The 15,782-nt window shown below is 37.2% G+C and overlaps 2 protein-coding genes across 4 annotated transcripts; one reads left to right on the top strand and one right to left on the bottom strand.

Annotated features, from left to right (window-relative positions):
- Nucleotides 1-120: 120 nt before the first annotated feature.
- AGBE (1,4-alpha-glucan-branching enzyme) lies at nucleotides 121-5,452 on the top strand. The gene is made up of 10 exons (XM_046629728.2): nucleotides 121-365; nucleotides 1,425-1,594; nucleotides 1,679-1,926; nucleotides 2,098-2,307; nucleotides 2,385-2,692; nucleotides 2,876-3,076; nucleotides 3,169-3,521; nucleotides 3,634-3,818; nucleotides 4,010-4,298; nucleotides 4,395-5,452. Exons 1-10 carry the CDS (start codon nucleotides 253-255, stop codon nucleotides 4,400-4,402), a joined length of 2,085 nt encoding a protein of 694 aa, XP_046485684.1. The 5' UTR covers nucleotides 121-252; the 3' UTR covers nucleotides 4,403-5,452.
- Nucleotides 5,087-15,757, bottom strand: mon2 (Mon2 homolog, regulator of endosome-to-Golgi trafficking). 3 transcript variants are annotated; one of them, XM_046629721.2, is made up of 25 exons: nucleotides 15,286-15,757; nucleotides 14,753-14,884; nucleotides 14,179-14,361; nucleotides 13,675-13,911; nucleotides 13,456-13,581; nucleotides 13,056-13,253; nucleotides 12,658-12,910; nucleotides 12,411-12,564; nucleotides 12,004-12,246; nucleotides 11,624-11,916; nucleotides 11,033-11,403; nucleotides 10,542-10,754; nucleotides 10,232-10,407; nucleotides 9,947-10,109; nucleotides 9,678-9,825; nucleotides 9,272-9,525; nucleotides 8,992-9,126; nucleotides 8,638-8,888; nucleotides 8,392-8,554; nucleotides 8,086-8,229; nucleotides 7,662-7,975; nucleotides 7,361-7,545; nucleotides 7,033-7,276; nucleotides 6,827-6,909; nucleotides 5,087-6,695 (listed from the first exon to the last, which is right to left on the bottom strand). In XM_046629721.2, the coding sequence occupies exons 1-25, from the start codon at nucleotides 15,406-15,408 to the stop codon at nucleotides 6,526-6,528; spliced, it is 4,956 nt and encodes a 1,651-aa protein (XP_046485677.1). In that variant the 5' UTR covers nucleotides 15,409-15,757; the 3' UTR covers nucleotides 5,087-6,525. The 3 variants fall into 3 exon arrangements, with proteins under 3 accessions (XP_046485677.1, XP_046485679.1, XP_046485678.1); XM_046629723.2 differs by having other exon boundaries at nucleotides 6,827-6,903; XM_046629722.2 differs by having other exon boundaries at nucleotides 11,624-11,913; nucleotides 15,286-15,756.
- Between the last annotated feature and the right edge of the window lie 25 nt (nucleotides 15,758-15,782).

The following is a 15,782-nucleotide window of genomic DNA, read 5'->3' as shown; positions in this document are numbered from 1 at the left end:
ACTATCGTAATAACTATTTATAATGAATGGAACTCGGTATAAAACTAAACATCCCACAATTTAGGGACATTTTTAACGTGACAGATGGTGAAAGTGTATTCTGATTTCGGTCTGAGGGGATGCGGGGGGAATCACCTTGACATGTCATTCGTATTTGAGCCGGCATTACAGCTACACGCGATTGTTGAAGCAGTGATTTCCGCGATCTTGAATCTGTGTGAATTTATAATACAATAAACAAATTTCATAACAATGGGTGGAAAATGGTCCTCAATGGATCCAATGCAGATCGAAGTACCTGAACTGAAAACTCTACTAGAAAGGGATCCGTACTTGGCGCCGTACGAAAAGGAGATTCGGAAGAGGTTCTATCATCATTTTTACTTTTATTTCTCACGAAAATACTGAGTGATTTTTTGCCCATTTACTGGCCGTTTGCTCTTGAAAAACTCAACTTCCTGCTCGACGGAAATTGCCACTTTCCTTCATTGTTTTCGATCCGTGACCCGTGAATGTTTTCGTCTAGTTCCCTTCTTATTTTACATCACAGACATTCATTCGATACTGCATATTTGTATACTTATGCAATGCACGTGCAGGATCATTTTATTCTGGATTCCGGACTAGATGGTGATTGGTTACTGAAATTTCTTTACGACATTATGATTAGATCGACAGTAACAACAAACTGTAAATTGAGATAAGGTATCCGACGAATCTATCCCAAACATTATGAAAACTCAGTGACTTGAGTTTCATTCAAACAATTTCAAATCAGCATGCTGAACTTTTATTCTCCATTCTGTCTACCATATTCTTCGTTTGTTTATAAATGTATTATTTTTATATTATATTGCAATTTTTAAGCAAATCAAAAATTAAAAGAAAGAAAGAAAGAAATTGGATTTCTTTTCGTTGCTTTTGAACAACGTTTAAACTGCATTGGGAAATCATTGATTTAAGATGTTAGAGCAAATAAAAAGACCAACTAAAATGGCTGGAATAAATGATTTCAAAACAGACTACTCCTGCACTTTCTTGGCATTAAAATAAAACTTAGTAAAGTCTTATATAACTGTTCTTATAATAGATGAATTTTACACAAAAAAAAAAAAAAGAAATAGCCAAATTAAAATGAACTACATCATCTGTTTTCACTAAGTAATTCTCTGTCCATTTGCGTTTTCTGCAAACTAACAGATATAATTTGGATAATGAATGAAAATCAGACCGCTATTAACGCAATTCAATGTGAAGGTCAAAGGTTCTTTGATATAGCTAATCACAATTACTGATATTTTGTCAATTAATATCAACCTCGAGATTAGCCTCTTCTTTAAAGTACTGAAATACAGATTTATCTGGATGTGTTTGCTGAAATTCTTCAAATATATCACTAAGAATTCAATCTTGTTTATTTACAGGTATGCGATATTCAAAGATTACGTGGAAAAAATTGAGGTGGCGGAAAAGGATTTTGATCAATTTTCCCTGGCATATAAACACTTTGGAGTGCATATTAACCCAGACAACAGTGTAACAGCTTTGGAATGGGCGCCGGGAGCTAGAGAACTTTTTCTTACCGGCGACTTTAGTAAGAAATTTCATTACTAATTAAATATCAGTTCTGAGTATAAGTTTTGTACAGGTTCATAATTTAGTCTGTTTCGATACACAGATGGTTGGGATCGCACTAAAACTCCATACAAGAAACTCGATTATGGAAAATGGGAGCTGAAACTGGAGCCAAATCTTGACGGTTCCAGCCCCATTCAACATTTGTCAGAAGTTAAAGTTATTGTGAGAAATAATAATGGCGAATTATTGGAAAGACTGAGCCCTTGGGCATCTTACGTTACTCAACCGCCAAACCGCTCTGAAGGGACAACTTTCAAGCAAAGAATATGGCATCCAACTGATGACAAGGTAAAACTGCTCCAAAAGATAGTTACGCTTACCTGAAAATATAAAAAGAGCCTCAGTTAATTTGTTCGAAAGTAAATTACTTGCATATGTCCTTTTTTCAACTGAAAAAATAATTCTGCACAACATTTCCATTCTAGGTTGAATTTAAAACTATAATCGATGTTTTTGCAGATCTACAAGTTTAAATATCCAAAACCAAAACCACCCAAGAGTCTAAGGATATACGAATGCCACGTGGGAATTGCGACTCAGGAATTGCGAGTCGGGACATACTTAGAGTTTGCAAAAAATATCATACCCAGAATTGTTAAGCAGGGTTATAACTCCATCCAATTAATGGCGGTCATGGAACATGCTTATTACGCCAGTTTTGGATATCAGGTAACTTGACAAAAGTTATGTTTATGCAAACGATGATTAAAATTTTGTTACACCTCTTTACTTTTTGCATCTCCAAGGTGACTTCATTTTTCGCAACCTCTTCGCGTTATGGAACACCTGAAGAGTTAAAGGAGTTGATAGATGAAGCTCACAAGCACGGATTGGTAGTTCTTTTAGACATAGTCCATTCTCACGCTTCAAAGAACACCTTGGATGGATTGAATGAGTTCGATGGAACAGATTCTTGCTTCTTTCACTCAGGCTTCAGAGGCGAACATCCTCTGTGGGGTAGTCGCTTATTCAATTACGCGGAATTCGAGGTTGTCAGATTCCTACTATCAAATTTACGTTGGTATGCTGAAGAGTTTGCATTCGATGGATTCAGGTAACGATTTTCTAGCATTGGATTATCTTTGATAATATTTGAAAAAAAAAACAACAAAACTTAGATGATGCTTTACTACCTTTCAAGGTTATAGAAATTAACAAGGATGATATACTTAGAAACTCAAAACTCACAATATTAAAAACTGGATTGTTAATTCTTTGTGGAACCAATGTTATACAGGTTTGACGGTGTCACGTCCATGTTGTACCATTCTAGAGGGATGGGAGAAGGATTCAGTGGTCATTACGACGAATATTACGGTCTCAATGTAGACGTTGAAGGAGTAGTTTATCTAATGATGGCTAATCATATGCTGCATAAACTTTATCCTGAAATGATAACCATTGCCGAGGACGTTAGTGGAATGCCGGCAATTTGCAGGTACTATCTTGGTGAAAATATACATACAACATTCTTCAAGAAACCTTTCCTCCAGAGCGGTATAATTCACGTTGATTTTTCGTTCCATTCAGGCCAGTTGCAGAGGGAGGAGTAGGCTTTGATTACCGCCTAGGAATGGCGCTTCCTGACAAGTGGATTAAATTGTTGAAGGAGTGTAAAGATGAGGATTGGAATATGGGGGACATCTGTTGGACATTGAGCAATCGTCGCTGGATGGAGAAAACTGTGGCTTATTCCGAATCCCATGACCAGGCGCTAGTCGGTGACAAAACAATCGCCTTTTGGTTGATGGACAAAGAAATGTACACGCACATGAGCGAGCTAAGCCCCCCCAACAACCTCGTCTCGCGTGGAATTGCTCTCCACAATCTTATTACTTTGATTACTCACGGACTTGGCGGTGAAGCTTATCTCAATTTCATTGGTTGGTATATGCGTTTCAATTCAGGGAAAGAGCAAAGGGACTTCATCCCCCATTCATAAGAGATAATCGCATATTGAAGAAAAAAAATTAATTTTTACGCATTTTCTCTCAGGTAACGAGTTTGGGCATCCTGAGTGGCTAGATTTTCCTCGGGCAGGAAATGGAGACAGTTACCACTATGCAAGGCGGCAATGGAACCTTGTAGATGACCCAATCCTTAAATATAAGTACATGAATAATTGGGACCGAGAAATTAATCTTTTGGAAGAAAAATATGGCTGGCTGCATGCTAACCCTGTAAGCAATGTGAATCAGTTTAATACTTTCGTTGTTATAATATCTAACAATTTTACATTGAATGTTGAGTGGATAATTCAACATGTATCGAAATGTGAAACAAAGTTTACACGAAATGTATTTCTTTATTCTAAACCAAAAATTATGTTTTTTCACCTGAAAGTAAAAGGTATTGTTTTTTTTTTCTTTAGGGCTACGTAAGCTGGAAACACGAAGATGACAAAGTGATAGTATTTGACCGAGCAGGACTTGTGTTTGTCTTTAATTTTCATCCGACGAAGTCATTCCCTGATTACGCTATAGGCGTGAACGAACCTGGAGTTTATCAGATATTACTGAGCAGTGATGACGCTCAATTTGGCGGCGAAAATCGCATCGATACCAGCATCAAGCATTTCAGTAAACCAGAACCATTTGCTAACCGTCCGCACAGACTTTATGCCTATGTTCCCTGTCGTACAGCTATAATTTTAAATCGAGGTAAGTGATCAATTTTTCAGAGATTTGACTTGACTTCAAAAGATAAGAGCAAACTTCGCATTCGGGATATTGATCAATTTAATTTGTATGTTTCAGAATCCTGATTATAGTTACGTGAATTAGATACTTTCATATTTTGAGAGTAGCATTACAGAACTGTTGTAACGCTTGTTTGAATAATCAAAATAATGATGTGCATAAATTTCATTTCTCATCTTACTTTTGTAAGTATTTGACAATCGCGCATACATGCATGAAGAGTCTGTAATATATAATAGAGACAATACACAAAGAACTTGGTACAAAACCGTGGAATTTCTTAGTTTTCTTTTTTGCTGTTGTAAAGAAATCTTGAACGAAGTTTTCAAAACTTACGTTTTTTACAACATCATGTCTTATGGTAAATTCGATGTATATGTACAAAGAATTATTGTACAAAAATTAATTGCGAACGATTTTTTAAAACTTGTATAATACGAGAAGTTACTGTTAAGAGGATAATAAATTTTTGGGAAATAATATGCATGAAATGACCTATACTATATCCTTCAATACAAAAATTACTATAATGAAAAAAAAAAAAAAAATATTGCCGAGTTCGCAAGTATGATAACTTGACATAAATACCGCCCAAAATTGCATTGAAAGTTTGCTACTTTATTTACATCATTCCAATTTTATGCTCCCGTAAGTATTATGTATGAATATTTGACGATTGCAGGATAATCCAATGTTATTAAGTATACAAAACTGTCTACTTATATTAGTATACTAAATTCTTTAGCAAATCATTATCATCAATGTAATATTTACATCAGACTTTACAAAGCCATACTACTTCTATTTTTATAAACCTGCACTGCAATTAATTATTTACAGTTCAAATACTTAATATTAATCGTTTATTGCACACTGTCTATTATCTAGAAACTCGTGTAACATGCTAATAGCGCCGGTATTATGTAGTAATATATAATTAACTGTGTAATTGTTAATTACTACACTTTGAAATTAAATAATTGATATCTACACTGGGTAGGGGGGGTTAATCTTTCGCAAAAGACCAGATAATTGCAATATGTATAGAATTGGTGTTTCTCTCGTCTGTCAGTAAAAAAAAGATCGTTTTTGTACGGAAATACCTGGATAATTCACCCGCTCGGGAAAAATAGTTAATTGATGTGCACGGCGATGTTAAAAATTTAAATACCGCCAGTGAAAACTGAACATTACAAACATTGCAGTTAGTTAATGAAAGATATTTTCCACATGATTCAAGTTGTAGTCTAATGAAAGATTTAACACGACTAATTACGTTACTTTGCACGTTGATTATGTAATAAAAAAAAAAAACAAGACAGAAAAACAAACTATGACATAATATTAATTTTTACTGATATTCTTATCTTCCTGGCTAAAATTTTTTCACCAGTCCATATAATTTTTATTAATCTGTTTACCCTATATCTTGGTATGGTTTTTGAAACCTGACTTCATTGAACGGTTATAAAAAATTGTATCCAACCTATTGGACAGTTATAAAAATTCAGTACCGTTCGAAATCAATTTCTTCTAAAATATCTTCCATTATAATATTGACCTCTTTGTTTAATGTTTACTGTACTACTCGATTCTACCAGCATTTTAACATTGCATATTCTCATTAAATATAGTTATAATTATAAAATATGTTTTCTTTTTTCATCAACTTGTCATTAGTGATAACAGATCTCAAGTGCAAAGATTTTTTTTCACCTCACCTATTGTGGTTGATAAATGAAAATTCAAGACCAATGTAATTTAGGTATGTTAAATAAGGAATACTATTTCAGTCAAGATTATTACAGCCAGATAACCTGATAATTTTCAGTAAGAATATAACTAAATAAAAGGACGAAAAAAACAATAGAAATTCCTAATAACAATCAGAGAAAATAGTTTTGGTAGCGGAATTAAAAATTCACTCTACTAAATTATGTCTGAAGAAAAATGAATTATATTATAATCAATTTTGTACCGTCTCTGTTTCTTTAAGTTTAAGGGAAGGGGAATACTCACTGATCAGGGATACCAAACACATCACCCGCATGGGTATGCATAGTGGATATATCGTTGAGCAGTTCAGCCAAGGAAGTGATCTGCGTAGTGTAGGAGATACAGTTTAGCCACGACTCAGACGTGTCGTATTAAAATGGTTAGTAGTCTTCTCGGAAATTGTTTGCATAGGTCAAACGCCGTTGGAAGTTGGTAAACTACTTGTCGGTGATCTGAGCAAATCGTGATACTGGAGGAGAGCTTCGCGCAGCGATCGTGAAACCTGGCCAGAGGCAGTGGCCACTGTACATTCGACTAGGTATGGATACAAGCCTATTAACTGCTCCCAAACCGATCGGTCAACTGCGATAAAAGATAAAATGTGAAATTGTAGATGAAAAGGAACGTTTATAATATTTCATCAGCTGTAAAAATTCGAAATCTTAATCGAATACACAGGTGAAAATAGAATTTTTCAAAATAATTTAACTTACCTTTGTTAGCAGGTGCTTTCTTCAAAGATACAACTAGAGTCGCTACAGCCTTTAATACAAAGGATATCTCCGACAATCTGTATCTAGAACATGGATTCATATTCAACACTTATTTACAACGCTTTAACGAGTCAATTCTGCCAGTCACACACAAGGACAAGGTTTTTTAAATTTTCATTGACTCGTGACGAACGTGTTTACATTACCTTGGCAGAGGGCATTTTCCGCTGCGTCTTTCATCTTCTATGTAGCGACGCAATACTTCTTGAAACCTGTGAAGCAGGGCTGTAACAGCTAGTCGGCCAGCGACCCCTCCTTCGTCAGATTCCGAGGCTTCAGTCGTTGTCGTTTCAATTTCGTTGCTCAAGCCATCGAGCAACGAAAACTGAAGAAGCGTCTCGAAACAAGTCTTTGCAAATTCTTCCCTCAATTTAATCTCGTTACTATTTTCTATTATGCAAAACATCGAAAAAGTTTCGTTTCTGTGCCACGCTCAAACTGTAGCAAAAATTTTAATAATAATGTGCGCCTTACCAATACTTGTAGTTGTTGCTGAATGAATGGAACCTTTATTTAGCAGCATGACGACTCGAAGTATAAATTGATGAGGTACGTGCTGTGAGTGCGGCAGTACTTCATCTCTCAGTAGTTCCATTACTTGGCAATCAACCGCTTCATCCGCTTGCACTTCTTCGGCGCCACGTTCCGTAGTTATCACGCTATTTAATTAAAAAATACAACAAATACTTATACGATAGATAAATTAACTTCTATCTGAAATTCTTCAGTGCTACTCGCGTCGCGGAAATTATAGGACTACTTATTATTAATTCACCTCTTAGGGAATAAAAAATCGTCCAAAGTATCCGCTAGTTCTGTCCACATGCTGGAGAACTGCTCAGGATACGTTCTTGCCAGTGGTAAACCTGTGTGTAGGACAGCCAAGAGACTGGTGACTGCTAGTTTCCAAGTTGTAGGTGATGGGCAATTGTATTTCATGGATAACGGAACGTGAAGAGCTTCTATTATGTGCTCGAGCACTTTTCCGTCTATTACCGATTCCTCGTGAGCAGTTTTTTGATAGAGACTTACGACCATTGACAATGCCTTCTCCCCAAAGGGTACGTAGTTCATGGTAACCCAGTCAGCCTATTGTGTTTACATGTAATGGATTAATCAATTGGATTATTGATCACGAAAAATTATTTCAGTCATTCAACAAAGTTTTACAAAAGGCAAGAGAGAAAATGGACACTCACAGACACTCCTCTGACTTGGGATATATGCTTTGTGGGTATTTTTCCGTAAGTGGGTGCTTGACAAGCTAGCTTTGAAAAACTTAACAGCTGCAGGAATATCGAACCAATCATCGTTCTCAGATTGTCTGTTCCGTTGAGTACTTCCTATCAAGATGATAACCAAAAATAAGAATTTGCTAATGAATCATTCATCAGTAAACTATGATTAATTTGGCTTGCTAAGGTTTCGAGAAGAATTCATTAGTCTTTCAAATCCTCCGTAGAATTTCATTACAATTTTTCATACTTCAAAAATTTACAACAAACCTTTTGCAGTAGTTCCATGGAGTGAAGAACCCCATCTTGCAACTGGGTCAGAACAATATCCGGCAACGTTGGTAAGATGTAAGGAGTTGATTCTCCGTGTACAGGAACAGCGACTGCGTTTTTTAGGACAATACATAATTTTTGAAGGTCCGTACCCGTAAACCTGGAGCATAAAATAGATCATCAGTCATCGATATTGATTACGGGACAAATGAATAGGAAAAGAAGCAAAGAAATGCTACTAACTTATTTCTAATGTGCTGAAATACTGCTGGAAAAATATGAACCAATGCCGTCAAAAAGGCTTGCGAAGGTACGTAGGGTTCAGTGTCTCCTTCTCTCGGTGGTGTCGTACTTTCCATACCGATGCTAAGCCAAACTCGCCATGCAACCAACCACAATGCTTCCGAATCACTAGATCGACCAGCTTCCTCACTATCTCCACCTTTTTGAAGATAAAGTATTTCTTGGAAAGACTTTAGAGCTGCCAGTGAGACCTGAACATTGAATTAAATGTAAGTTTGTAGAATTAATTTTTACTTAGTACATATTTGTATTTGATCAAAAGAAACCTCACAATATTTTCAGACCCATACTCACTTCGTTATTTTTACTCAATGCAGAGTTTTCAATGAATTCTAAGAGCAGAGACCACGCCCGCGGAAAGTCTCCCAATAATTGTAACAGCTGCCTTTTTGTGTTGAAGACTCGAGCCACTCCGCTCAGTGTTAAAACCTGCAAAAGTTCAGATTCGAGTTTTTCGTTTCAAATGAGTTTCATTTATTTTCAGTTTTCAGTTCAATTTTAATTTTATCTCAAATACTAGAACATTTTTGGAGCGGAAAATCTGAGTGGTACACGATATTTTATGTAAACTGACCTGGGTTTCAGCCCACTGCTTTTGAGCAGTATTACGGCTGTGATGGATAAGAATATTTCCACTGGTATCGACCTTTTCACTACTTGCAGAACTGGATAAACTTCTAACTTTATCCAGCAAAGGGAACAACACCTGCCAAAGCACCGCTTGCCAGGTTGGTTGATGAAGCAATCCTCCGTGCGCAGATATTGTTGAAAATAATGTTTGGCTTGCAGATTTTCGAACTGCAGGCCTTGAATCCACGCACAAATCTCCTAGAAAATAACAATTTTCTATGTATGAATACCATTTAGCATTTTATTACAAAATAAACCGGAAAGCAGAATCTAATAAAGAATGAAGGAAGTTAAACATGTGGAACAAGGAGTAATTTTCTTGAATAGCGCTTAAAAATGACAAATCTTACCTAGTCTCGCGTAGAGACACATCCATAGTTTGTCAAACGGTGGCATATTTGTGGTACCAGGAAAATCGGGAAAGACGGAAGTAGCATCGCCTTGTAAAGAGCTGCACAATTTTTCTTGATTTTGGTAGAAGTAATCGCTGATGTTCCACTATAACAGACGGAATTAATTTATAAAAGCAGAGATAGACCATTTATTATAGCGCAATAGGTGAATAAATATCCCCAAACCAAAGAAAAGCGTTTTATTTATATTTTTATTTTCGATTTACCATGAGTCCCACTGCAGTGAGGGAAATGTTCAGTTCCTGAGTTTGCGAACCAAATTTAGCAGCAGTATCGACGCACAGCGGAAGGCATCTCCATGGCATTACAGGTAAAAAATCCGTCACCACCAATTGTAGGCATTGAAAAGCTATGCGAACCAGAGCTTCCCTGGTAATCAGAGAATAAAAAAGTAATTGCAACTTGATATTTATAAGCCTGTCATAATGCAATACTACTTTAAAATACATGTACAGAAGTACTGTGTGCAGTTTTTAAATAGTCAAATTTACCCATGATGATTGGAAACAGCTCCTATAATACCAAGAACTAAGGGCCATCCATGGGACAAAGTTTCTCCAGCTCCGTGTAAAACTTGTAGAACACATTCCAACTGGCGCTGCCTCACATCTCCGTGACGCACCGATGACAACTCGGACAATGGTCCCAGTAACAGAGTTTGTAATTTCTACAAATGGACGAAAACGCACGTATTTATAAAAAGCATATAAATGGCAAGGCTGAGCAGCATAAACATCAAAAAGCTTCTAGATATGTTATTTTTAGTTTGGAGGTAAGCTGTTGATTGATACCGATTGATACCTGATTATCCCGGAGTGGCTGGGGGTATTTATGTTGAAGGGCAGCTTTGACGAGGTACGTTATTGCCTCGACTCCCCATTCTCGCATTCTAATGTGTGGATGTTGACACACTTCCAAAAGATGGTTGGTCAATGGCCTCCAAAGAACCTCTACACGTGGTAAATTGACAAGCCCAGTTTCTAGCAGTTTTGCTACAGCGAACAATGACGGTTCCTGAAACAGAAATCAGTTCATTTCTTGCCTATATCAACGTGCAAGGAAAAAATCAGTTGTTTTAGTTGATGAAACGAAGTAGAAAAATGAATGTTGAAAACTAACAGCTAAGATTAGTGATTAGTTCACATGAAATTGAACAAAGCCAACGAATAATCGTCGTTGCCATTCAGAATGATTTTTAAATCGTAACACCCAGAATTTCCAAGAATCATTTTCAAATTTGGCATTGTAGAACGAATGAAATAATTAATTAACATAGGCTTTTTCAGTCTTACCCTATTAGAATAAGCCAGCTCCATAGCCTCGTGGCTCAATTTGCATAAAGCATCGATTAAGTGATGTAACGCAACGTCATCAAGATACTGACTGCTCTCAAAAAGCCTACTAAGCATAGCGCTAAGAACAGGCAAATCCGCCATCACAGCAGTAGTTATAACTGCGTTTGAATCAGCGGTAGTTCTACCAGCCTTCAAAGACCCTCCTGTGGATGGCTTAAGACCCAAGATCCAAACAAGGTGCTGCAAAGTTGTTAACACAAGATGCCAGGCACTGCCCAGGATGCTGCCGTGACAGTGAGCAAGTGACAGTAGCGCCCGCATACACTGCAGATTTTTTGCCGTCAGCATAACTGGTCCTTGCTGAGCCCCTGTAAACAATAAAAATTATCATACAACAAAAGCTAAATTGTTTGGTCGCCAAATCATCGAAAAAAATCTGTTACATTTGAGCTGTTTTTAGCTCCATTTAAGTAATGCATTGTTCGAAACTCTGTTACAATATTTGTTTTCCGACATTAGTCAATGTGATGTGAGAAAAACTATCAAAGTTTCATTGCAATATCAGAGTAAACGAAGTTGCCAACTTACCAATCGGTAGCGACGCAGTCGGCAACGGAGTACCAACAGCTACGACTTGCTGCCTGTAGTCAGGTTCGCTGATATTAGCCGGATTATATTGTACAGGATCCTGAGGTCTGGCACTCGGTATTCCTTGTGGAGCGCTGTATAATACAGTCAAGGCATAATGGGGTGGTAAAGAGGCCTTGCAAATTGCCGTAATGAAAGCATCCCTCGGTGTCTGTAGATCAAGGGAGCCACAGAGCGAGGCAAAAGTCTGTATGGCTTTAAGGACATTTTCAGAGGCTGACTCGTCGGTACTGCTGACAAAAATTTTTCACTTTACATGTGACGTCTTCATTCCTCAATAACTTTTAAACATTTCGTTCACCAAATTTAGATGCAGTTACCTGGCATCGACCAATGGACTGAGAGCTGCGAGTAAACCACACCAACTCGAGATAATTAATTGAGTGTGCAACTTGCGCTCAATTTCTGTTGGTTTATAGCGGTTCTGTTCTCTCCCTTCCTCACGGGGACCCTCGATAGCTAGTGCCACAGACCGAATGATGTCCAACAAACAAGCGTAAGCAATGCTGATTCCATAGCCATCAGGTATTTGGGGCGGTTCAATCTTGTCCAGCATTTCTAAACTGTAATAGATTTATTTCTTTTAATTTCCTTAAAGTTTTCGTCGAGACTCAAAGGAATTTTCCAAGAACTTTCCAAGAAACATGCAAAATTGTGAAATCTAACAAGTTCCCGGAGCAAAACAAAGAAATATTCGCGTCTTGTTAAAAGTTTCCAGTTAACTTACTACGTTGATTTAGCTTGACCACTGGTGAAAGTGGCAACAACAGGCAACCATATCCCTCGAGAATAGAAACCAGGCTGTGGAGATACGCCAGGACCGACAGGCATTCCAGCCAATAATGCAGGTGGTTGTCCTTGAGCAACAGGTACTCCAGTACCTAAATGATGAGAAAGCAATCATCGGTGATTCGTTCACAGAAAGAATGCCGAGCAAAATACGCCCGTTCAAGTGAGGAGAAAGCTGAATTTACCTCCTCCAGCTTGTCCCATCATTTGGGGATTTACGAACAGACTTTGCACGTAAGCTCCCAGACTGTTAACTATGTCTTGAAATATGTTTGTTGCGTGAGGTTTTAGGTCGTAGCATTCGCAAAAGCTTGTTAGCAGATCGGCTTGAACAGTCATTTTGTGTAATACTTCCAATGCCAAGGCACGCTGCCACGCAGGCTTGTCAGGATCCAGGAATTTAACGATCAGAGACAAAAATATCTCACATTCAGTTACCTAATATGCAAAAATTAAATGGAATTACGAACTCAATTGGCTCTTTTATTACAATTGATCGTTCAGAATATGTAAATTCGTGGTGAAACAATTTGGGTTAAAAAAATAAAAGTAAAAAATGATAGAAAGAGATGATGTAACTCACCAAAAGACAATGGTATTTTTGAACTAATATCGAAACAACTCGGAGTAGTCTCATGCTGATCGGAAAATATGGCTTGTCCAGTGGAGTTGCTTGCTGTACCGATGCTGGCACAGAGTTCCGATATTTGATGTTTGGGGAGAACAGTTTTATTACCAAGGCACATACTCGTTCTTTCAGTAGGAAACTGAACTCTGGATGCTGCAAAAAGCGAAAATTTAAAATATTAACCAATTTGAAGGCGTGACGGTAATCTGACATGTAATAAGTTTTGCATTTCATAATATCGTCATTGTTTCCCACACTTTGCCAAACATTTCACATTTCCGCACATCTATTTTCACTGAGAATTTTTCCCTTTCCTTGATAAGAGATCGGATTCTGATATAAAGACATTGGGTACCTTGAAGAATACTGATGAAAAGTTTGTTAAAACAGACTCTAGAAGTTCCAGACCAAAAGTTCTGGTCATTTCCGTTATCCCTATCAGCCAATAAGGTTGATCAGCATTTACCAACTGTACTAAGTCCTGAAAAAATAAGCAAAAAGAGTCATTTTATTATTGTTACTGAAATTTCATTCGAAGGAAAAGACCACAGAGAATACCAAACAGATTTGGTACCTGGAACATGAGGTAGGCATCTGCTGCGCATGGTCTTAGACCTTTGGGTGCTTGATTTGTAGGTACTTTTAATTCTTCTAAATTAACATCCTCTGGTTCGGCACGGCCGGCAAACTCTTCATCTTCAACTACTACACGCTCAAATACAAGCGATACTAATTGCCTCACAGTCGCTCCGGCAGTATTAATCGTTGTGGAATCTTTAGTAAAATGAAGCCGAAAACAGAGAACTAAATTCTGAAAAAACAAACAATATCAAAATCATTTTTGTTGTATCTATTGTTCTAATTACTTGATTGACGACAAGTACACTAGCACTTACGTATCATGTATGCTGAATAATAAATACATATTAACCGAATAAATATTAATTGATCACATCATAACGAAAAGCCAGAAATTTAGGAATATTATTATCCCTGGTTTGCTTTGAGCAGCAACTCATAACTGATTGCAGCTGATTGAGAGTTTAGAAGATTTCTTCAAATGAAACTGAGTAATTACCCTGGCCAGAGTCTCTCCGTGAACGACAGTGTTACTCGTTAGTAGCAGGGTAACACTTTGAAGAATTTTCACTTCCTCTGTACCAGATTCCATCAGCATCCATAGAGCATCTGTAATGTATCGGGCTCCTTTTGTGTCCACCGCTTGCTGTGTTATGAGCCTTTGCATCATGCCTAAGCAAAACTGAAATAAAAACAGAATAAATTTAAAGTTAACTTCATAACCTATAAGTTGGATAATTGGTTTTCAGTGAATTTTTCAGTACATATTCTTCCATAATTCTACGATTTTGTGCCAAAGTTTATCTAATTTTTGAGATTTCTAGTACACCCATTATTTTTGTTCCTTGTCCGTTGATTCATACTTTAAGTCAACTTGATAAGAATTGATAAAGTAGATAGTCTAAGTCATATTGAACAATATGTTAAAATTAAAAAACCTCTGTTCATGCTGCTGAAACGAAATCACAAAAGACTAATCACAAACTAACAATTTGAATAAACGTTTCAACTTATAAGCTAGCCATTACATTTTTTCCTGTAAGACTAACACCAGCAGTAATGCTTTTTGATACCTTTATAATCTTTACATCTCGACTTTCGCATCCTTGTACCAAAGGATATAATATTTGATTGACAATGTAGTATATCGGTGTTCCAGGACTATTGGTAGCTGTCCGTAACTTAGATATTCCTTCTTCGCAGGACTGTGAAACAAAAGAAATATTTAAAAATTTCACATCAAGGCAGATGGAATTGTACAATCGTCAATTATTCGATAAGGTAGGCAAACAGAAATAATTTCAGAAGCGAGCTTTTCGTGGTTAATAAAGTTTGAAAACAAATTACTGAGACCGTATTAGAACGTTTTGACAGCTGTCAAAATGTTCTGAGTCAAGACTTGTTTGTTCTTCAGCAACAGTAAAGCAAGAAGACATGATGCGCGAACAATAATTGTTGTAAGTTATGTTGAAGTCGCAAACAGGCTATAGGTCATTATCAAAAGAATGCTTATGATCGAGCAGATAATAACATCCTGACCTAACCTAAAATGAGAATAATCAATTAAATGGTGAATAATTGATGGCGTATGGATAAGATACGATACCTCTCTAATCTGTGGATACTTTTTTTTAGTTTCCGATGACAGAACCTTTAAATCAGATTGCAAAGACTCAAGGAATTTGGCAACGTTCTCCTGGCCGCCTCCGACGGCTGTATTTACCATCATCTTGTTGATTACAGTAATTTGTGATAAAATCGAGGTGGAGCCTTCGGTGAGGCAGATATTATTCTTTCATGACAGTTAAACTTCGATGAATTTCACTCGCACTTAACAGTTTCCTTGCAGCGAACGTCAGAAAGCGTAATCACAGATGCCGCATTAACAGATGAGCTGGCATTCTGATCGCTCCGTTTATCAGAAATGACAACCACGAAGTTATTGCTAGTTCGTGATGACAACCAGTCAGCTAACCAATCATCAGCCAACCACCGTTTCGTATAGGCTCGCCCTTTTCGTATCACCCCCACTCTACACCATCTCGGCCGAGTTCGAATAACACCAAGGGTATGTTCCGATATACACTGCGAGCACTGTTCAGT

Source organism: Neodiprion pinetum, chromosome 5 (assembly GCF_021155775.2).
Source record: "Neodiprion pinetum isolate iyNeoPine1 chromosome 5, iyNeoPine1.2, whole genome shotgun sequence".
Taxonomy (NCBI): domain Eukaryota; kingdom Metazoa; phylum Arthropoda; class Insecta; order Hymenoptera; family Diprionidae; genus Neodiprion; species Neodiprion pinetum.
Note: the sequence above shows the minus strand (reverse complement) of the source record. Positions and strands in the feature narration are given on the sequence as shown.

Coding starts and splice junctions, on each gene's coding strand:
- AGBE (XM_046629728.2), top strand. CDS start 253: ATGGGTGGAAAATGGTCCTCAATGGATCCAATGCAGATCGAAGTACCT. Junction 3,077..3,168: donor GGAATGCCGGCAATTTGCAG/GTACTATCTTGG, acceptor CGTTCCATTCAG/GCCAGTTGCAGAGGGAGGAG. Junction 3,819..4,009: donor GCTGGCTGCATGCTAACCCT/GTAAGCAATGTG, acceptor TTTTTTCTTTAG/GGCTACGTAAGCTGGAAACA.
- mon2 (XM_046629721.2), bottom strand. CDS start 15,408: ATGATGGTAAATACAGCCGTCGGAGGCGGCCAGGAGAACGTTGCCAAA. Junction 8,889..8,991: donor CATTGAGTAAAAATAACGAA/GTGAGTATGGGT, acceptor TTCAATGTTCAG/GTCTCACTGGCAGCTCTAAA. Junction 8,230..8,391: donor CCATGGAACTACTGCAAAAG/GTTTGTTGTAAA, acceptor TCATCTTGATAG/GAAGTACTCAACGGAACAGA.